Here is a 22357-nt window from a genome sequence, read left to right on the forward strand (position 1 = left end):
CCCATGCTTCTCTATCTGTTTAGAAGCACAGGATCAATTTCTCTGCTGCTTTATGAAGCACTTAAACATTAGATGACACTGTTTTACTCTGCATGTCAGGAGTGCTGAGATTGATGATTTCTACACAAGCTAAACTAAAAGAGAAAGGAGTTTAAGGTCATTTCAATCAAACCAAAAATATTTTAAGTATGGTGGTGCATGCAGGTGTGGGGCGGTGTATTCAGTTACATCTTTAAACCTTCATGGGGCTTTTTAGCCGCAGCCGTGCACACTGGGACTCTCTCCACCAAGCCAGAAGTCATCCTCCTCTCCGTCCTCTTCCTCTTTGGGGTGCAGGAAGTGTCATGTACATTGTTTGGGTTTGGGGATGCTATCATTCATCATTTTTGAAAGGTCTTTTCATAAGAGTATTAATGACTCTGTCTCTTCATGGTTGTTTTCAGGGCCAGTCGGGGCTAAAGGAGAAAAGGGCGACCGAGGAGACAGAGGAGAGAAAGGAGAGAGGGGACCTATTGGGGCGAAGGGAGAATCAGGATCCAGCTCACGGGGTGGAGCCCGTGGAGAGAAGGTCTGGACCTTTTATTTATTCTTTTTTTCTTGTATAGGATAGTTTTACCACAAAAATACTCTCTGTTCTAATGATTCAGTATGGAGACTGAAACCCCATTGATGAAGGACATGGATCTTTATTTTGCAAAACCTGAAAATCTAAAATCTTCTAGCTCATCAGTACTTTTATAGGCTGTGTGACACAACAGAATTTTATCACCAAAAATTCAGTGCATTCACAAAAGTAAGACTTTTTTCAGTTTCTTGTGTTGCAGCCTGATGCTTAAGTTGAAAAAAAAAATCACATTTGTTCTCATTAATCAAAAATCATAATGACAAAAATTGTGAAAACAGAATTTGATTTTTTATTTTTATTTTTTGCAAATTTATGGAAAATAAAAAACTGAAATATCAAATTAGCATACAGTGCCGTGAAAAAGTATTTGCCTCCTTTCTGCTTCCTGAGTTTTTTGCATATTTATCACACTTAAGTGTTTCAGATCATCACACCAATTTTAATATCTCACAAAGACAACCCAAGTAAATACAAAATGCAGTTTTTAAATGACTATTTTGTTTATTGAGGGGGAAAAATCCAAACCTATCTGGCCCTGTGTGAGAAAGGAATTACCCTGAACCTAATAATTGGTTGTTCCACCCTTGGCAGCAATAACTGAAATCAGGCGTTTGTGATACCTAATGATGAGTCTCTCACATCGCTGTGGAGGAATTTTGGCCCACTCTTCTTCGCAGAATTGCTTTAACTCAGCCATATTGGACGGTTTAGAGCATGAACTGCCTGTTTAAGGTCACACCACAGCATCTCGATTTGATTTAAGTCTGGATTCAGTCCACTGTGCTCTTGGGAACCTTCAGTGCAACAGATTTTTTTGTAGCCTTCCCCAGGTCTGTGCCTACCAACAACCCTGTCTCTGAGCTCTGCAGGCAATTCCTTTAACCTCATGGCTAGGTTTTTGCTCTGATATGCATTATCAGCTGTGAGGCCTTCTATAAAAAAGTGTGTGCCTTTCCAAATCGTGTCCAAACAATTTAATTTAACACAGGTGGACTCTAATCAAGGTGTAGAAACATCTTAGGAAAAAGATGCAGAGAAATGAGAGCAACATGAGCTAAATTTCAAGTTTTTTGTGAAGGGTCTGAATACTTTTATTTCAGGGTTTTGTTTCATAAATTTGCAAAAAAATTCAGAAATTCTGTTTTCACTTTGTCATGATGGGGTACTGAGTGTAGATGAATAAGAATAAATATGAATTTAAATAATTGTAGTATCAGGCTGCAACAAAACAGGTCAAGACAGGAGCTATCTTTGAATTCTTTTGTTGGATTCATTGCCCTCTTATGCACCCGTCTTATGAAACAGATGTGTGGAGCATTTTTCCCATTACTCAAGCTCTACTTAGCTATTAAAACTGTATTTTTATTTTGTCTTTCCACAAAACATTAGAAGAGTATAGAATGTAGGATCCACGAGGACTCTGATTGATAATGAGTATCAACAAGGGTATCAGTATCAATAGAATTATGATCTCATCCATATTGATGAAGCATGGGAATGTTATATTTACCAAATCTGTCCCTTTGAATGCTGCAGTGTGAAGCAAGTTAGCTGGTAAAAACTTGAAAAAGGAAAGAGAGGAAGTGAAAAGCATCTACTGCTCTGGTGAAATGTCCCAGAGGACCACAAGAGGGTGCTAAAAGTCCTGATTTTACAGAGGCATAGGCATTAATATCTAAGCCTCCAATTATCTGTCAGTTATACTTTAAGTCTCTATTATTTTAAAATAGAAGGTATGTTTTAATGATAAAATGCAAAGTAAAATTCTGTTTTCTCATTATTGCAATATTAAGTTTGGTATTTAACACATCACAAGAGTCTAAGTTAATTAAAGTAAATGATATCAAATCATTTTATACAAACAAGTAATGCTTTTTCATGCAGTGTGCCCATGCCCTTGCAGCACTGAAGCTATAAGTAACCATTTGAGTAACTGTTCAAAATTTAGTGGTAAAAATGGTTTGATTTATTTGATTTTAAGATAAATATGATGCAAACACCTGCAGTTACAACTAACACAGCGTCTTTACTCACACTTCATATCATTATCATAATATTTTATTATATTTTTTGGCTGTAAATCTATTTTTTTTAATCTGTCAATAAAAAACTTTTTAGACTTAATCTGCATGATTATATTGACTGATATAATCCAATAATGTTGTGCATCCTATACACTGTAAAAAAGTAGGTTTATATACATTTGTTGGTACAGGGGTTAGCAGGGTTTTTCTAGGCTCAAATTGAGGCAGAGGTGGTACCATTATGACCGTGCACACTCTAAACTTTCTAGGGGTGGTACAGGGGACATGCTACACCAGGAAAAAAACATTTTTTACATTTTAAAGTTAATAACATCAGTCAGTGCACTTTGAAAGCAAAATTAAGAGGCAAAAAAGTAACATTACACTAGCCTGATGTAAAGCTCATTTGGGAGACTTTTCTTTAAAAAAATGGACATGCTTGGATACAAAAAACACAATATTTACCTTTTTTGAATATTCACTAAACACCACCAAGAAATAGCTTTTGATGAATCTGCTGTAGGGAATAAAATCTAGGAATTTAGGAAACTTGAGGTTCTTTTCTTCCTCTTTGGCAGTTTTGGCAGCGAATCCTGGTGCATTGTTGCTGATACAGCACTGCCGCATCGGCTTAATACCGCAATTGTAGTTAAAAATGACATCAACCTGATGCAGTGCTTGTCAGTACATAACAGTTTTCATGACGTCAGAGCTTTGAGAGCTTGGGGCAGCATGACATTTGATGGAGGCGGAGCCTTATTATTTCATACGCAGGAAAAACTCTGGGTTAGGATTTAGTGTACTATGATTTATTGTAATTCTGTCACCAAGGTGGAATATTTTTTTTTCTGGTTCTCTACACAGGTGGATGTTTAACACATGATCATGTCTAAAGACAAATTAGACATCTAATAAGAATTTTATCACTAATGTATTTGTTTCTTGTTCTTATTTTCAGGGTGAACCAGGAGAAAAAGGAGCAAAGGTGAGCTGAAGACTAAATCTTTATTTTATGTCTGATTACTCTGTAACCCTTTAGTTTTTCTACTCCTGACCATCTCAGTGATACTTTTGTTTATAAGCTCTCTGTCAAAATCTCTCTGCTACAACATCAAGTCTGGGGAATTGAGTTGTCTCAGTTTTATTACCTCAGTTAACCTCAATGCTTCTTCATCTGCAGGGCTCTGCAGGCTTCGGTTACCAAGGTACCAAGGGAGAGCCTGGCCCACCTGGGCCAGCTGGTCCTCCCGGCCCTCCAGGGCCTGCCACAGAGTTTTCAGTTGGCAATGATGGCACAGTTTCTTCCAGAGTCCCAGGACCCAGAGGACCACCTGGACTCCCGGGTCCCCAGGGACCACCAGGAGCTGATGGAGAGCCAGTGAGTAGACTACGGTTTAAATTCTTTACATGGAAACACAACATAACTGAAGTGCTGTGGTTTTTGAATCATGATCATATGTTTGTCATGTTTATTGCATACTGTATCTATATGTTATCAGCTGTTGGGCTCAAAGTGTTAAAAAACAGTTAGATCTCACCTTTTCAAAATGTTTAAAATGAAATAAAATTTTACTAGTATGTAAGAATGAATGCCCTGTCAGTTTATTATCAGTCAGTTCAACAAGACAGAGTGTTTTCATTAATTTTTTGTTTAAATTTCACAGGGTGATCCTGGTGAGGATGGAAAGACTGTAAGTTGTTTATTGTATCTCCTAATTATTAAAAATCTTGTACCAAGAATCAGAGTTATTTAAAGAAGGAATTTTAAAGAATCAACTCCATGACACTTAGAGTAGATTCTCCTTGCTTTTAATACCAAGGTATTTGATCATGTAATTTTGTGACTTCTACGCAGGGTCCTGAAGGGCCTCCAGGCTTCCCAGGAACTCCAGGCGATCCTGGACCCAAAGGAGATAAGGTGGGAAACTCACTAACATCAACAGAAAAAAATAAGCATTTTATATTGGTGGTACAAAATAATCTTTTAAAATGAACTGTCTTTGGGAATCCCTTCTAAATGACTCTGGTGCACCCAGGGAGATCGTGGAGAGGGTCACCCTGGCCCCAGGGGACCACCAGGACCTCCAGGACCTCCAGGACCTGGATACAGATCTGTGAGTAAATCTCGTACCTCAGTACTGATCAGGGACCATCTTTTGTAAATCTTGTTCTGAATTCAGATGTTTTTGTTTCATGTGTTTCAGACCTTTGTGGACATGGAGGGCTCAGGATTTCCTGATCTGGAATCTATCCGGGTGAGAACAGCTGACAATTGATATACTGAAGACTTGTCTAACATAGTGAAAATATTTGTAAGAGTACAGCCTGGTGTTCCTGTGGGAACTGTATGGGAACACTGCATGGATGCCAGAAGATGCCTTTTGTCTCTTTTGGCTTTCTACTTGGAAATACCTTCATTGTATTATTTCTTTGTATTTAAAAGCCACATGGAGGAACAAGATACTAACACACTAACAGATTTGACAGTCTAGATTAGAATATATTAAACCTGACACGCCAGATGGATTTTTTTTACACATCCATCTGGTTAACCTACCACAGACAGCGTTTGGGAAAGGGCCTTTGAAAAAAATCTTGGAGGGTGATTGGATGAACGTTCTGTCTGTCACATCTTTATGGGCTAATCAGAGCAACAAAACATGTGACGTCGTAGCCCCAAACTGAGGTGCAGCACTCCATATCAAGGAGTAAACTCCAAAGAGAGCTGCATAACGCGAACCATGGCTACTATAGACATGTCAGTACATGACTTTTGTCGTTTTTGAAAAGAAAACAACTCAGTGCTGTTCTTTGTTCTTCTTTTAACAAAGAACTGTCATCAACTTACGCTTTAACAACAATCCTCTTCTGCAATAATTGCGCCGGCCTCCTCTCACTGTTTGCATACATCACAAGTCTGCTGCACCCGAAAGTACTGCCCCTCAACGCTGATTGGTCCTGTCACTTTCTAACCGGGCCCAAATGGTTCAGATGGGAGCTTTGCAAGATGGATTTGCCAATAAGAAACACGGAAAAGGGCGGATCCATCTGCTTTGCAAGGTTATATTAACTTTCCATCCACCAAAGTCTTGAGTCCATGGACTTTCCCTTCCTGAAAACGTCATCAGTGAACTCGCAGCTCTCAGAAAAATTATCTTATAATGTTACCATAAAGGAGAGCAGTGTTCATTCAGTCTACATTGTGAACAAAGTAAAGACAACCCTGATTAAGGGCACCATAAGTCATGTGTAAATCTTAAACTAGCAATTATATTCAATTACATTAAATTAATATCTTTTTTTTTTTTTTTTTTAATTTTTTTTTTTGCAGGGACTGCCTGGCCTACCAGGTCCCCCTGGTCCTCCCGGCCCTCCTGGTCCTTCTACAGCAGGTACATCATCCAGTTCTGGGGCATTTGGACCTCCAGGGAGAGACGGAGCACCAGGTCAACAGGTACTAATCTCTTGGCACACCAAGACAAAAACTTGAACATTTAAACTGTCTGAATCCTGATTATGAAGACTGTACATTCAACAAAAACAACTGTAAACTATACTGAACCAAACCTTCTGGACTGTAGGGCTTGCCAGGTTTGCCAGGTACTGATGGCACCCCAGGACTTCTTGGTCCTAAGGGAGAAAAGGTAATTACGTTGTTAAAAGTATTGTTTGTTTTATCTTGTTTTCTCATTTTGTTTTCCCAAGAACTCAAAGTTCAATCTGAAATATACAGCAAAACACAAAAACATCTTAATGTCAACTGGATGAATAAGGCCATGTCCGAACACTTGAACAAAATCTCAGTGGAATTCCAATTTTCTGTATAACCTACACAGGTGTTGGTATTAACAGTCTTGTTTTATTCTTTCTTCCACTTTAGGGTGATTCAGGCGAGCTCGGTCTACCTGGAGTAGTTGGAGCAAAGGTGTGGATTTTATTATGACCATGAATATTTTTTCAGTCTCTACAAATTTTACCTTAAAAAAGATCATCTTAACTTTGGGATCAACTCTTCAAAAACACTACAACAGTATAATTGTGCCCATTTGATAAGTGCCATATCAGCTATTACCAAAGTATTTCTAAAGCTTCTCCCATTTATTTTACTTCTCCAGACAAGCTCCTTCTTTTCTTTTCTGTCCCATCTGCTGCCTCACTCTTTATCCTCCTCCTACCTTTCTAAGTCCTCCCATCTTCAGGTAACTTGGCTGCAGCACATCAGCCATCAAACGGGATTTCTGTCTAATAATATGATAATGTTTGTCAAATATTTTCTGCTACAGGCTTGATTTAAAGTTCACTCTGAGTGCTGGCTGTGTCTTGGTTTAACGTTCGATGATGCCTGAATCTGTTTCCAGAACAACGAGCATGGACTTCAAAATACTTAAAAACCAAACTTTTAGCACTGATAACTAAATTCTGCATGACATCATTGATAGCAGTTTCCTCCACTACCAGATTTACACCACCTTACCTCAATTACTTAGTAAAGATAAAACGTGTTTGCTTTCAGTTTGTATCTATTATACCCACCACTAATGAGATAACTTCTTCCTGCAGGGAGATCGAGGAGACCCTGGCTTACCAGGAACCCCAGGAGAGCCTGGACTGGCTGGTTTACCTGGACCCATTGGACCAGTGGGGCCACCTGGGCCTCCAGGACCACCTGGACCAAGTTATAGAGCTGGATTTGTGAGTTCTTATGTAACATTTATTTGTTTATGTGAGAATACATTGTAGTTTCTGTGGTTCTTTTTGTAATCTGGCTCTGTCGAACAGTTTACAAGGACACGGCTAATGACAAATAGAAATCCATCCATTATCTATACCAGTTATCCAGTTTAGGGTCACAGGAGGCTGGAGCCAATCTCAGCTGTCATTGGTTGAAAGGCAGTATTCACCCTGAAATAGGCCCCAGTCAATCACAGGGCTGACATGTAGAAACTAACTAGCAGTCACACTTATGGACAGTGTCCCGTCACAAATGAAAGCATGTGTTTGGACTGTTGGAGCAAGCTGAAGTACCACCATGCATGCATGTGGAGAACATGCAATCAAAAAGAGGCTTCCATCCAAGAGGAGCTTTAAACCAGGAACCTTGCTGCTGTGAGGTGCAAACTATTGCACCGCTGTGCAATCAGAAAATACCAGAAGATGATGATTAAACTACAAAATACAGTCTGATGACAGAAGAGGTTTTCACACATTGGTGTTAAAGTTAAAACTTATTACAACACATTCATCCCCTGATACTCTCCATTTAAATGACGACCATTTGGCCTAAATGTCATATCACAGTATTTGTTTGTCCTTTTCAGTATTATATTGGGGTACTACAAAATTTTAAAAAAACATGCGTATTCAGGGGTTACAACCCCCTTCTCCCCCTTAAAACAAACCTGTGATAGCATATTAAAGTCATGTATGAGAATAAGATTACAGAGAAAATCTTTTTATGAATCTCTCTGTTTACTCTTTTTAAACTGAACCTCTGTAGTTTAATGTTTCACTCCTTGTTTGCTTGTGAAAACATGGCATTTCTCAATGTGGCCCTTCTCAGTAAAGCACCCAGGGAAAACCACAGCTACAGACTTTAGTTGTGAAGGATTTTTGTTGGCAGTACTATGTTTATCATTGATTTAGCTCAGCTTAGCAGTGGTAGCAGGGAGTTTACACTACTGTACTCTACAGCTGCTTCTCCAACCTCATGTATCACCACAACCCACTTATTTGAAACATCATGGACTTAAGCCAAGCAAATCATCGACTTAAACACACCTTTAAGGAGTCCAACTCAGAATAAAGCCTAGGACAAGCCAACTGTGCAAAACGAAGATTCGCTTCACATTACTGTTATCACAGACATCAAACTTCAGCAGGGAGAACATATCTTTAACCTTATTACTTTGCTTCACATTAATCATACGGACACAAACGGTGATGTTTGGCACGTTATCTGGCTGCTCCTTAGTGTCAGAGCGAGGCATGCTGATGACTGGAATCAGACTGAGCTGCTGTCACTTTTTACTTTGTTACACCAACTGTGTAACAAACATGTATGATGATGGTGTTGCAAAAGTCCATACCACGGCCGAAATTTTACTGGTGACGGTATCCGGTTTCCTGCCCGCCACTAGGTTAGAAACATTTTATCAATACAAAAGGAAATTTGATTTGGTCACCAGCACAAGAAAGAAAATATGCAAGCATGCTCACTCAGTGCCACAAAAATGTAATTGAATTACACTGTTTAGCATAGATCTAGTCATAATCTAAACTGAACAAAATATTTAAATGTTTACAACATTTTTTTCTGTACAAACAGGGTAAAATAATTTTAAGGCAGTATTTTTTTGCAGTCCATTTGCCAGTTATAAGCCTATTTGCATAAGAATCTTTATGTTTATATGGGTGTGGCCCTCATTTGTGAGTACATAACCCCTGAAGAACAACTCTGGTTGACGTAAGACTTAATAAAGTTTTTTGTGGCACTGAGCGAGCAGTCAGCTGTACCTTCTTCTTGTTGCTGTTTTTGAATTCCTCTTAACATAAGTGATGTGCACATGAATGGCCTTTCAACAGTGCAAAAAAAAAACCCCATACAGGTCAGTGGGACCTGTTGTAACATAAAAACAATCAGAGCACAAAACTCTGGCAACGATGCACGCAAGTCAGCTAGAGCATACAAATGCAAGATGGCATAATATCTTTTCATTGTGTGCTGAAAACAAAAAGGTCCAAGCACAATATGATTCAAATTTTGTGTGTCAGCGGTCTTGATGATTTCAAGGATGTATTGTTGTGGTATTTTTAGCTTAGTCTTCATTATTAAAGAGAAGGAACTCTTAGCTGCTTCATTAATTTGGTTAATATCAGAATGGTAAACATGGAAGCTTCAAGCTTAAAATAAATGCAGCTGGTATGAAAACTAAATGTTTGTTTGTTAACCATAAAAATGTCTGATTGGGTTTGAAGGATGATATGGAGGGCTCTGGTGGAGTTTTCAGCAATGGACTTCCTGGTGTCAGAGGACCTGAAGGAAGACAGGTCAGTAGTAAAATTTGAAAAATACAGAGGTCATGTGAAGATGCACAGCATTTAATATTCCTCACATTAGAAAGCTTGAAATCTTTGACAGTTTTACTGATCTCATCAATCAGCTTAATTTTTCATAGCTTCATTTCACAACTAATGTTAAATCAAGACAGATGATTATATTAGCAACTTAAAATTACAATGGTGTAACATCTTTATTTGTTGGACAAAAGAAAATGCAACAAAAAATTCTCAGACTCTAAAATCCTGTTAGGAAAGGTTGTTTGTTAAAAATGTTTATGTACACCAAATCAACAAGTAAACCATGAAATTTTAATTGTAATTACATTTTTTAGTGATGTAACATCATTGCAGCTTGCTTTTGAGAAAGCAATTAAGCAAAATTTCAAACTTAACACATATTGTTATTTTTTTTAATGTAGCAGAATATACAACAAACCAACAAGATGTTGTCTAGTCACATTACTCACATGTACATGGACACTTTTATTCCAATCTGATTGAAATCAACCTGATTAAATGTTTTGGGTCAAGCATTTACATTGTGTGTCTATCCGATTGGGTGTTTATATGTGCCCGTTTTTAATTGGAATAGCGGCCACCGCGTCAACGGTCACCACTAGCAACCATAAATCATGTGACCTGTTCGTCACATGATTTATGGTTGCTGGTGGTTTCCAGTGGTATATAGTCCCGCTGCTCCATTATTTCTCCATCCCCCATTGAGGCCGACATCCCCTGAGTCTTGGCTTCTCCACTACCAGCGTTTGAGTCTAGTGACCATAGATATATAGAAGAGTAGATTCAACACGCCCCTTGGATCTGCGTGCCTACGGCGAGGCTAAGCTAGTGGGGGCAAAGTGTCAGGGCATTCTGTGGTTGTAGATGGCACAAAAACTAAAACAACAAGGATGCCTGCACATTGTGCTGCATACGGTTGCACACTACACCGTACGGTTGAAACAAGGAAACTGGAAATAACCTTTCATAGGTAAAAATTGTTTTAGGCTCTTTTTCATTATTAAATCTTGTTGAGAGCTTCAGTAACTACCTGGCTACTAGCAAAACACTAACGCGAGCTAGCAGCTTGACAGCCAAATACCAGTTGATTATAGCTGTAGTATAGTTGTACAAGCAGTAGTAGTAGTACTAGAAGTACATCAGCAGTAGTAGTATAAATAGCCGTTAGAGTCGTAGAAGTAGTATCAGCATTTGTAATAGTATTACCAGTTGTAGTAGCAGTGCCAGTATCAGCAGTAGTAGTTGGTACTACCACTACTACTGGTAGTAGTTATATAACTTATATACATTATAGTTATATGTATAGTTATATACGTTATTTAAGTCCAAGGTGAAGTGAAGTGTTACTATTTACTCAGTGACACACAAAACAATTTCAATGTACCTGTTTCTAACTTGTACAAATGGCAATAAACTCTATGCAAATTATTCTCTTTTATCTCCACAGAGTGTGTTTGTTTCTATAAACATATATATATATTTATATATATATATATAGAGAGAGAGAGAAAGAGTGCGAGAGAGATAAGGAGAGGGAGAGAGAAAAATAAATTAATAAAAATGATTATTTGATTACCTTTACAATTAAATCTTTCTATGTAAAAACATATTTTCAGTATATATATATTTATGTTTTTATACCTACAACTATATATCTATGTATATACATTTATAGATATATAATGGCTGAACATAAAAGATTCCCAGACCTCTGGACTTAAAGAGTAAAATAACTAAAATTGTAGGCTACATTGGTAGAAAGCCCTTTTCCATTTCGTTTTTTTAAATCAAATGCTCTGTATTAATAGAACATGTTTTGACGTTTACAATAAAGCAAACCGCACAAAAATCAGTTGAGAAATCAGCAAGTTATGATTTATTTTCAATGTACATGCATTGCCTTTAATAAGAACGTCGCCCCCGCCAAGATGGCCGCCACGTAGGCATGTCGCGTAGCGGGCTGCTACAGCGCGCTGGCGTATCTAGTGTTATATATATCTATGCTAGTGACCCATTTCTGCTAGCGAGAACAGCTCCTGACAATACGTCATGATGCAGTTACATCAAGACAAAGAGCATGCACAGAAAGAACGTGTCAGATCAATCGGGTGAAGTTGTTTACATGGAAGAATTTTCCCTCTGATCGGGTCGTGAAAAGGTGTAGACCACCCCTCTGCAACGATTAGATTTTTAATCTGATGGGGCTTGATCAGGTTGATTTAGGTGTTTACATGCCGCATTTCTAATCAGTTTGAGGGTTTCACCCAATTGTAAACGCAGCTACTGTTTAAACTGGTTGATCTGAATATTAAACTGGACCTAGTTTTTTCATGCAGTTTGTGAAACAGATAAATAAAATTACAACATGGATAAATGTCTTTACTTTCAGGGTCCTCCTGGCCTGCCTGGACTTCCTGTGAGTAACTGAACCAAACTTCAGTAATCTGTTTTTAGTAATCAGTTATAATCTGGTATTCATGTTCCCTTCTAACAGATCTCAATTTCTTTTTTATTTGACAAAAAAGTCTCTTGTTTTGAGTATGAGTGGTATGAAATAAGAGGAAATACATTATCTTTATTTTTAGTAAGAAGAAGATACAACCGTGCAAGAGGCATTATAACAAACTCACAGCCACATGGATTTAATTTAAACTGTTACGTGCTGCTTTATTTCAAAGGTAGCATGTTAGTAAACAAATGTCAGTGGGCCTCCACTTTTTAGTTTGCTTGTTAGGATTACTTAAAAAAAGGTAAAAACACCTTTGGCTGAAGTTTGTGTATTAAATGTAATATCTATTGTACCCCTGTAGGGTAAACCTGGGTTCCCTGGTATTGCGGGTCAGAAAGGTGAAGAGGGTCCTGTTGGACGAGATGGACAAGCCGGGCTGGATGGCTTTCCCGGACCTCAGGTAAAAACAAAAAACAAACAAAAAAAAAAAAAACATTTGTGTCTTTAGCATCCAGACAACTAGGAATATTTTATGGTTTAGCATGAGATGTCTGATGCTTCACAATAGATCTGGTTAGCAGCAATATGGATTTGTTAGTAATACAGGAGAAAATAAGGGTAATTTTGGTGCGCAGATGGTCGAGTGGTTAAAGGCGCGCACCATGTACGCGGGCGGCCCAGGTTCGAATCCAGCCTGTGGCCCTTTACTGCATGTCTCTCCCCACTCTCTTCCCTGTTTCCGAGTCTATCCACTGTCCTCTATCTAATAAAGGCAAGAAAAGGCCCAAAAATAAATCTTAAAAAGAAAATTAGGGTAATTCTGTTAGGACAGCAGTGCTCGGGAGGTTCTACAGGACAAAATGAAAGCATGATAATAAACCAACAATCATTTAAACTAATTATATTTTTGGTCAACCAAAGAAAAACTTGGTCAACCAAAATTACACCCACACACCAACCAATCGATTGGTCTTTTGGGTGTTTAGAAAAAAAGAGAGTGAGAAAAAATGAGTTTAATCTGTGGCAGTAGCACCCTACTGGTAGTCTAAATGATCTTAAAAAGAAACATATGCTTTATGAAGCTATATTAATAATTCCTCATTGTGTTGTGACGATCAGCGTGCACCTGCCTTTAATCATAAAATTCCCCTGATCATGGCACATTAACTATTTAACATCATATAGCCTAGATAATATCCTCATATCATTATTTGTTGATAATAATTATTTGTTTTGTTGTATTTATTCATTCGTAACGTTAACTATAAACAGGATCACCTATTCCAGCCCACACATTATAATTAATAGCACATATCAGACCTCATGCTGCATTTATTTACTGAGGTGAGGTAAAAAAAAAAGTTTGCTGGTCAGGACTAAATCGTCTTTTCTCTCTGCTCTCTCTCCGTCTGCGCTGAAGTGTTCATTTCAATGAAATGATAAAGGGACTTAATACTTGTGTTTGCTGACCGGTGACTTAAACAGGACACTGGAGTTGATGCTTTGATGGAAGGCGGAGCAGGAGACACTCACAAAGCCATTTCTAACAAACAGCATGCATCTTTGTGTCAAGTTTAAGAAATGTTTCTGAGTTATTTACAGTGTAACCGCCGTTAAACAATCAGAAAATAACATGCTCTGTGTCGCTTTGTGTGCCTTTCCACCTGCTTTCGTTTCATTCTGAACATACACTCATGCACCCAGCCCTGATACCAGATACATGAATAAATGTTCACTCTTGATATTGGATGATGCAGTGTCACTCACAGGCCATGTCCTTCAGGGTCTACATTCTCATGTCATGGCCTTTATGTGATATGCAAAGGAGTTTATTTTTGGTTATGTGATGACAGCTGGGCAAACTGGGATTTATTGATCCCAGTTTAAATGATAAATAGTCAGTTCTTAGTGTTTATTGGTGAGGTTTTTATCTTTCATTTCAGTGTCTAAGATCTTTGCTGGCAACAGTCTGCAGCTTTTTACCTCAAAATTCAGCCAATTTCCATCCAATAGAGAAATTTAGTTGCCAAAAAAGGAGTCATCCTTTTTTAATTTTATAATTTAAGATGAAATAGTTGCAGTGTGTTTGTCCCCAAAATTGTCATTGAAAGCAGGTTGTTCCTTGTGTGTTTGCTGCATATGGAGCAGGTGTTTTACAAAAGGTAAAAGAGCTCTGGATTTGTCTTTCATCTCATTTTTTCTTTCATCCTGTTCACAGGGACCAAAGGGTGAAAGAGGGGACAAAGGAGAGAGGGTGAATATTCATTTAACCTTCTGTACCTGATTCCTTTTTACTCTGATGTTGTTTGTGCCATGTTGATATGATGTTGAATTGCAACACACTATTTCATCCTGCATAATTCTTTATCATTATTTCAAAACTTGGGATCTGTAACCACTTTTAAAGGGGTAAAAAAAAGACCATCACCCTTTATGACACTATTCTCATACTTTAAGGACTTACAGTGGCATGAAAGACCTGAGGTTTTCTTTTTTAATATCAAGCATTTTTTTTAAATTAATTTCAAGCATTTCTGTCTTTTTCAGGTGTTGTTACTGATCCTTTTGCTCCCTATTGTGTGTTTTTTCTTTTTTTAGGGTGATGCAGGTCGGGATGGAACTGGACTTCCAGGTCCACCTGGCCCACCTGGACCTCCAGGAAAAGTCATTTATCAGATTGCTGGCAGTGTGAGTAATAAAATGCATGCTCATTATACACTACTGCTTTTGAAAAGAAGCCGCATTATTTGAATTTATAATATTAAAAAGACAGCAGTTGAATCAGTGTCAGTAGAAATCTTAACTTAATTTTCTTTCCGTCTCCTCAGCCTGATGGCAGCGTTGGCAGTGCTGGACCTCAGGTTTGTATTTTTTCATTATCACAGCCTCATTTAAAACCTAGATCTAAGGGCATTTAGATAATCTCTGAGCCCTGACCCTCTCATATTTGTTGAGATGCCTTGTGAAACATGCATGACCTTGTAATTATAAGTGTTGAAATGTCTGTCAACTGAGACATGTCCAGCTTCTTTGATCCACAGTGAAATATACAATTAACGTCATTTTCTATCTTTGGGAAATTATTGACTCACCATTCAGGGGACACATCGGTGATGACAGCATGTAATTTTTTCAAATAGATAATAATTCATCATTATGGTGTGAACTTTAGCCTCAAATTAACAAAAGTGAACTTTAATGGTTGCATGTAGATAAAGGCAGCTACATATTGTTCATCCGCACTGATTGATATCTGAAATTATGACTCATTTGTTATTTGTGAAGTTAAAAAAAACTGCTCACTGAACACCATTCTTGTGAAATTATAGCTTAGAATATATTTTTTTCCTTCTGCAGGGAGGACCTGGTTTACCTGGTCAGGCTGGGTTCCCTGTAAGTCTCCTGGTTTCTTTCCTCTGCTGTCAAAGTGTGAATCCACAGACATGATGGATGAGTCTGTTTAAAATTTGCATGATAAGACTGACTTTTTTTTTTAGTCTCCCACATGTGAAAAAGTTGTTTGTTTTTCTTTAACCTGTATTTTTTATAATGGTCATTTTTTACTTTTTACAACAAAATTAGAATAATGGGATAGACGTTATCAAGGGTGGTACAGTACAGTTCATTTTCAGTTATGTTTTAAGTAGGGGTTATTTTTTTCAAATGTCCAGTTATCATTACTAGTCCATCTGATCTTCCAAATAAGTGTGAGGAAAATGTTTTCAACTTTCCTCCTGTGTGAGGATTTTCATTTAGCTCTGCAAAGTCCACAATGTGCTGTTTCCATGCAACTGTAGCTAGCACATCTGCTAGCTACAGTATGCTAGTGGAGCTCTTAGCCTGCAGTGATAGTTGTTAGGCAGATTTAACAGCTCACTGCCCTCCTCCACCTTTCCCATGTTATCTTTAACAAGAGGAGTGATGTCCAAACCAGCGCTCTACAAGAATTACTTACTGAACAGTTTATGCTGTTTTCTTAAGATGCAGGGTTAAGACCTAACAAGGGGGAAAAGCAATTAAAAAGTAGAGCGGCATAATTAATCTAATCACTATTGCATGTCAGGCTGTGCTGTTACATAATTGCCTAAAAAGCTGCAGTTATCTTTGTATTAAGTAGAATTTGAAAGGTTTACAAAAATGCCTGCAGAAAGGCCTTTAAGTTTACAGTAGTGCCACTATTACAATTTGTAAAGGTATCGTTATTTTCAGAAATGGAAGAAGCTTTTGAAAGCAGAACTTTAAAAATAAAAACTAAAGATTTTGTATTTTACTACCATTCTCCTTAATAACTAATACACAATGCGATACACAATAGATAGGGTGAGTCCAGTGCAGTGTGTGGCAATGGCAGCTATAGTGACGAGGCCTGTCTCAGCAAGTAATGCTGGCATATACATAGATGCACTGGTAAATAAGACGTAGCTCACTTTTTATATGCATAAATATATATTAAAAGTTCATCGCATACACATGGTTTTTCAGTAATTGCCAAGCTCTAATTGATGGATAAAAAAAAAATCTATAAATAAACTTTGGTGGCCATAAATAAACTATACATAGGTGGCCCCTTAAATAGGATCTAGGTGTGGAAAACAATGGCACATTACCTTACATCTTGCTTTACTTATTACCTCAGTCAGAAATAAAGTAACAACTGCTCAAAAGGCCTGTTTTAGTCTGGTGTAGATTTAGAGTAACAAATGGATTGGCTGTTCAGTTTTTGATCATGTTTTGGTTTTCAGTTTTTTTGTTACTGAGTTTAGCCGAAAGGCTGAGCTTAGTGAAATAATGACCCCTCCCCCTACCAGCAAGACCGAGTCTAGCTTTTTATAAAACTCAGTATGAGCTCCACTTCTGCTTTATCCCTCATCCACAGTTTGACACTAAGCTCCAAAACTACAGGATGAGTTCAGCTAAGTGGGATCAGAACATTAGTTAAAAACCACAGGGTGACATCCAGACAGTTAAGTTTTTTAAAATTTTATATAGGCAAGTGGTGATGGTTGTTTTGTTCACATTTAATAAGGAGCTGCATCCTTTATCTGTATATTACCCAAATGAATTTCAGGTCTCAATATTTTTTTTTTTTATAACACAGCACAGAACATGTAAAGATCACTGCACATCTATGAGCAATGAAACAGGAGCAAACTGCTTCACAGAAGAAGAGCCAATTCATCCGGATAATTTAACAGCGAAGTCTGGCCTCCATAAACCTTAGCAAGCATCCGGTGTTTTCACTTCTACTGTTCCACCATACTGCCAGAGCAGAGACTCAGTGAAGTCCAAACATCTCATTCGCTAATTTCTACACTCGATATTTAAACAGCGGTCTACTCAGCAGTTTGGAAGCTGTACTGTATAGACAGTTTAATGGAATGGCTGATTGTGTGGGCTTCAATTGATTGAGTGGAACAAAGTCCTCCCTGCTGCCAAAGGACTGTAGCTCTGACCTTATGCATGTAAATAATGTTGTTTTTTCATTTTTCCATCTCTGTTCTGCAGGGTCCTATGGGACCAAAAGGTGACAGAGGAGAGCCTGGCCTTCCAGGTCATGCCATGAAGGTAAACACTTGGTTTTTCCCTGTTAATTAAGCTGCTCATCATCGAGAAGACGCCCCCATTATTAAGTCTTTGTTGTGTCTTTGCTGCTGCTATGTGTTCAGGGTGAGAAAGGTGAGCCAGGCTTGGTAATCGGGCCAGACGGAAACCTTCTATCTCTGGAGGGGCTGACAGGTCTGAAGGTGAGTCCCATTATGTCTCGGTCCATCTCTGCCGCTCTGGTGATTGTGGTTTTTTTGCAGTTTATTGAAATCTATCTCTACTATGCACACAGGGAGACAGAGGATCACACGGACCTGCTGGGCCTCCTGTAAGTATTCAGGCATCTCTATCATGATAGCTACACTAATTTTACATTTATATTAGGGTTGTGCATTTAAAGTAAAATTACTAGTTCGGTGTTATTGGCAATCATTTGAATGATATTTGAATCCAAACTAGTGATAAACTGTAAGTTTTTTTCAAAATAAGAGATTTTTCAAACCAAAAATAAAGTTTACAAGGTATAAGACAGTACAAAAGACATGTAATATATGTTAGACAAGAAAAGCAAAGGAGTGTTTTCTGAGAAAACCTTAATCATCAGCATTAACTGGAATACTTCAGAAAGCAGTCACCGTTGCTATGCAGTAACCACTCTTTCAGACTGGTAGCCAGTGTTAGGGCTGCATCTCAGAGACGCTGCATGTCTCACGCTCAGAGAATTTTAAGATTTGTGGTCTCTTCTATATTTTCCTTGCACCACAAGTGGTTATCAGTCAAACTAGACAGGAAAATGATAAATACAGAGCCATATTTACCTTACTATAGCAAATATGCAGGTCCACATTGCTATGTGTTCATTAGAATGTTTAAAATCTGTTTTTTGATGAACTAGATGAAGACCACGACTTAAAATTAGGGAAGCACGATATTAACCCTAGTATGAAAGCTCTTATGGCACCAACGCCTGCAAGCAACAAAACATACTGCCAGTTTTAAAAACCGGTTACTGCATAGCAACGGTGAGGAGGGCTGTGGCTAAAAGACGTCACATACTACCAGTGCGGACTAAAACATAGCAGCCTCCTGGTGAGTTTATAAGCTCAAAATTACTCAAAATGCAGATATCTAGAATATCTAGTGAGTTTTTTTGTTCAGTATACATATGACAGATACAAATATCTGTGCAACAAGATGAACTTGTCTGATGATGCAGAGTTCTTTTTAAGAGATGTGCCAAAAATGATTTAAAACCAAAAAAAATCTCCTTTTTCTATACCATTTACAAACATTGTATTAAATCAGCAATTTCAGCCCTGGCCTGGAGCACTGAAAAATCTTGCATGCCTTTCATTTACTTGGATCCGCCTCAGTCTTCAGTCATCTCTAAAAATCTTTATCCATCTCTCCTTAGGGTCCTTATGGACCTCCCGGACTTAAGGGTGAAATTGGAATGCCTGGACGACCTGTAAGTCTTCTTTATTCAATGTGTAACGTTGGTGCACTTTAAAATAAATGTTCATGGTGTTTGAGTTACTTCCCTCTGGCTCCAGAGACATCCTGCTTGCCAGCACTTAGAAAAAGAACATTCATTGTTGGCTTATTGGATAAATATTTTAGTGCTGAATATAATAAACATGTAATGCTACTTTTTCTATATTTTGACTGCCATGGATCTGTTTTATTCATCTCAACCCCACTGTTTCTGTTTCTCTCAGTGAATATTAATCAATGACTGTCTCCCTTCAGGGCCGCCCTGGTGTAAATGGATACAAGGGTGAGAAAGGAGAGCCAGGCGGTGGATCTGGCTTTGGCTATCCAGTAAGTGTTCATATTATAACCAATGCCTTTGATGATAAGCTGATGTGACACTGGTGGAATTTGAAACAGACAGCTTGACATAATCTTTCTTACTTTCAAACCCCCGAGCCAGTGTGTCATGAGCAGCCTCCAATGTCACAATAAGATTTAAATGTGACCCGTCTGTGACCTGTATTCTGTCAAAACAGAGGTGTTTTAGGCTAGCCCGCCACAGGTGATGTTTGAGCTTGGATTTACTCAGTGAAAAGGAAGAGTGACACTTGGCTGGCTTTCTATATTAGATTGCTTTTAGCTTATTTTGTTTTAATGTGCCTCAATTAGCCAAGAAATCCTTATTGATGCCACTTTCTAACAGCAGTTCAACACCAGGGAGCTTTTTGATATATGTTGTAGCACATTAGCTTTGCAAAGACTCCACTACAGTTCCACAAATACAAGTCCCAGTCTTAAAAACACAGCCCCTTTTTTAATCTGTCAAATGTCAGCTGCTCTGTTCTTAATTTTAGTCTCGTCAGAGAAACTATTCCTTTTACTTTTAAAAGATTGGCCTGTTTTAAGTGCCACTGTGGTTTATATTGAGGAAAATAACGTGTATATATGGATGATTTATTCCACTATAGTGAGCATCCTTTATCCTCATTAGAGCTGTACATATCACAGACTTGTCAGTGTACACTAAATAACAAAAACGTGTGATGCTTACATCATGCTAGCATTAGGTGTCACAATACTGTTTATTAGAGATGTGAAATCTTTCAATATCTCAATTGGATTGGATTCAATCCAGATTCTGGGGGTCATAATTAGATTCCAGATTCATGACATATTCCAGATTCTATATCCTATTTGTTACTAAGAGGTGCTTATTTTAGGATTTGCTCCAGTCTGCTGCACAATAAAATGTGTTCAAGATGACTCATTGCCAGCCTTTTATAATAATGTCAATAAGAAAAACCTTAAAAACGTTGACATTAATGTGTCTGCAGTTGTAGTTACATTGTTTAAACATTTAACATTTTCTGTTATCTAAAATCTATTGGGCAGATATGGTTTTAGAGGAAACCAAAGGGGATATTTAAGTTTCCATTATCTGTTATTAACCCCTTAAAAATCTGAGGGCCACAGGATGGCTAGCAGGGTTTTTTTTTTAACTATTCAGTTATTTACAAAATGACTGTTCATGAGTATACCACATATTATACGGCAGGAGAATTCTGACCATGTTAACCACTCTAGGATAAAACCACCACAGCCAATGCATTTTTTCAGACTACAAACAAACAAGAATAAAAGTGACACGGCTCACCATTAGAGGCTCTTCTGATCATAGTATTCTATCATGAACAGTCCTGCTGCATCAGAAAGAGTCCCCACAATCTAAATCCAGTCAACATTTAGTCCAGAAACACAATTACATCCATAAAGATCCATGGATTCGTTTGGTATCATTTCAAATTTGCTGTTGTTGTTCTAGTCCAGTTCAGGGGAACCCAGTCTTCGCTATTTCTTCTGTAAGTTTGGCATATAATTTGCTCTTCCTTGCACTACTCTCCAGCTTCACCTGGTACTCTGTTGATGCCCAGATTACAACCAAACATTTGTCTCCTCAGCAGACCACTTTTTCTCCATTTTCTCCTTGTCTTCCCAACCTAGAAAGTGATGCGCCCACTGATGATGTCACGATTTCCGAGAACACCCCCCCCCCAAAAAAAAAAAAAAAAAAAAACTGTTTTTGATTCCAGCTGAGAACCAACTTTTCAGGTTCAGAAACATTTTTTTTCTGGTCTAAACAAGTTCAGGAACCAGAACCTGCCGGTCTGAAAGGCCTACCTGAGGGTCAAATGTCTATGGGGGATTTGAATGTGGAATTTTACTTTTCGGAACCAGAGCTGCCTAGAAAGTGGATGAGCACTGCTGAGGTCTATGGGCCACATCCTGCAGCTGCATCGGTGTATCAGGGTAGTTGGAAATGGCTTCACAGAGGAAAATAACAGCAGTGAGTTGGGTAGAGTTAGGGTTAAACTGTCTGCTTAACTTTCTGCTGTTGAAAATGGACTAAGGTAGAAATAAAATATGTTTAAAAATAGTAATTTATGGACATTTAAAACTAATTCAGGATTGTAGAAATTGATATTTTCAGTTCTAATGTGAATCAGATTTTTTTCAGCACCTCTACTGTTTAAGATGTTTGGTTTTTTGTCATCTTAATTAATTGAATCACTCAGTATCCATACCTCTAAAATGACAGAGTGATAACTTGTGTCTTTATCAGGGAGTTCCTGGCCCACCAGGACCACCTGGCCCTCCCGGGCCCCCCGGGCCACCTCTAGATCGCTTCAGTGTGAGTACACAAGATCCCAAATCTCTTTGAACTCAGTTAAGAAAAGCTAAATGTTAGAATTAAGGGAAGATCATCAAATAAAGTTCATGCTCCCTATGTATCCTCTAGCTGAACTAGATCATGCTCGTTTCTTTTAAGCAGTGAACCAGACATAATCTGGTTCTTATGTTCTGGATCATTTGCATAATGTAGCATCAACTTAGGACAAAACTTTCCTCTACTGTTGCTGTCTTCTTGAATTCCTCACCTGATAACTGTTCTTTCTGTTTGCAGCGCTATGATGACAATTCAAGGAATTACTACGGTATGACCTCCAACACACCGTTTGTTGTTTTAGTAGATAAAACATAATACCGAAGGATAGAGGGGGATCAGAATGAAGAAGTGAAGTAATTGTGCCAGTCAGGGAAGAGAGATTTAGAAAGAGGTTTAAAGTGTCTGCAGAGATGAACACTTCTATCTTAATTTCAGTTTGA

At 38.1% G+C, this 22357-nt stretch overlaps 1 protein-coding gene across 3 annotated transcripts in view; it reads left to right on the forward strand.

Moving 5' to 3' along the window:
- The window catches only part of col18a1a (collagen type XVIII alpha 1 chain a), a 132728-nt gene that overhangs the window by 102134 nt on the left and 8237 nt on the right, over window positions 1-22357 (forward strand). For all 3 annotated transcript variants that reach the window (XM_041807253.1, XM_041807251.1, XM_041807252.1), the window contains 25 exons: window positions 444-568; window positions 3608-3634; window positions 3830-4027; window positions 4314-4340; window positions 4505-4567; window positions 4686-4763; window positions 4854-4904; window positions 5981-6103; window positions 6231-6293; window positions 6530-6574; window positions 7210-7341; window positions 9625-9696; window positions 12116-12142; window positions 12537-12635; window positions 14394-14429; window positions 14774-14863; window positions 15004-15036; window positions 15533-15568; window positions 17681-17740; window positions 17842-17919; window positions 18012-18047; window positions 19134-19187; window positions 19469-19540; window positions 21813-21881; window positions 22155-22185. In XM_041807253.1, coding sequence (XP_041663187.1) covers window positions 444-568; window positions 3608-3634; window positions 3830-4027; window positions 4314-4340; window positions 4505-4567; window positions 4686-4763; window positions 4854-4904; window positions 5981-6103; window positions 6231-6293; window positions 6530-6574; window positions 7210-7341; window positions 9625-9696; window positions 12116-12142; window positions 12537-12635; window positions 14394-14429; window positions 14774-14863; window positions 15004-15036; window positions 15533-15568; window positions 17681-17740; window positions 17842-17919; window positions 18012-18047; window positions 19134-19187; window positions 19469-19540; window positions 21813-21881; window positions 22155-22185 — 1725 coding nt within the window. The remainder of the gene's footprint in view (window positions 1-443; window positions 569-3607; window positions 3635-3829; window positions 4028-4313; window positions 4341-4504; window positions 4568-4685; window positions 4764-4853; window positions 4905-5980; window positions 6104-6230; window positions 6294-6529; window positions 6575-7209; window positions 7342-9624; window positions 9697-12115; window positions 12143-12536; window positions 12636-14393; window positions 14430-14773; window positions 14864-15003; window positions 15037-15532; window positions 15569-17680; window positions 17741-17841; window positions 17920-18011; window positions 18048-19133; window positions 19188-19468; window positions 19541-21812; window positions 21882-22154; window positions 22186-22357) is intronic.

The sequence above is a fragment of the Cheilinus undulatus genome, linkage group 15 (genome assembly GCF_018320785.1).
Source record: "Cheilinus undulatus linkage group 15, ASM1832078v1, whole genome shotgun sequence".
Classification (NCBI taxonomy): domain Eukaryota; kingdom Metazoa; phylum Chordata; class Actinopteri; order Labriformes; family Labridae; genus Cheilinus; species Cheilinus undulatus.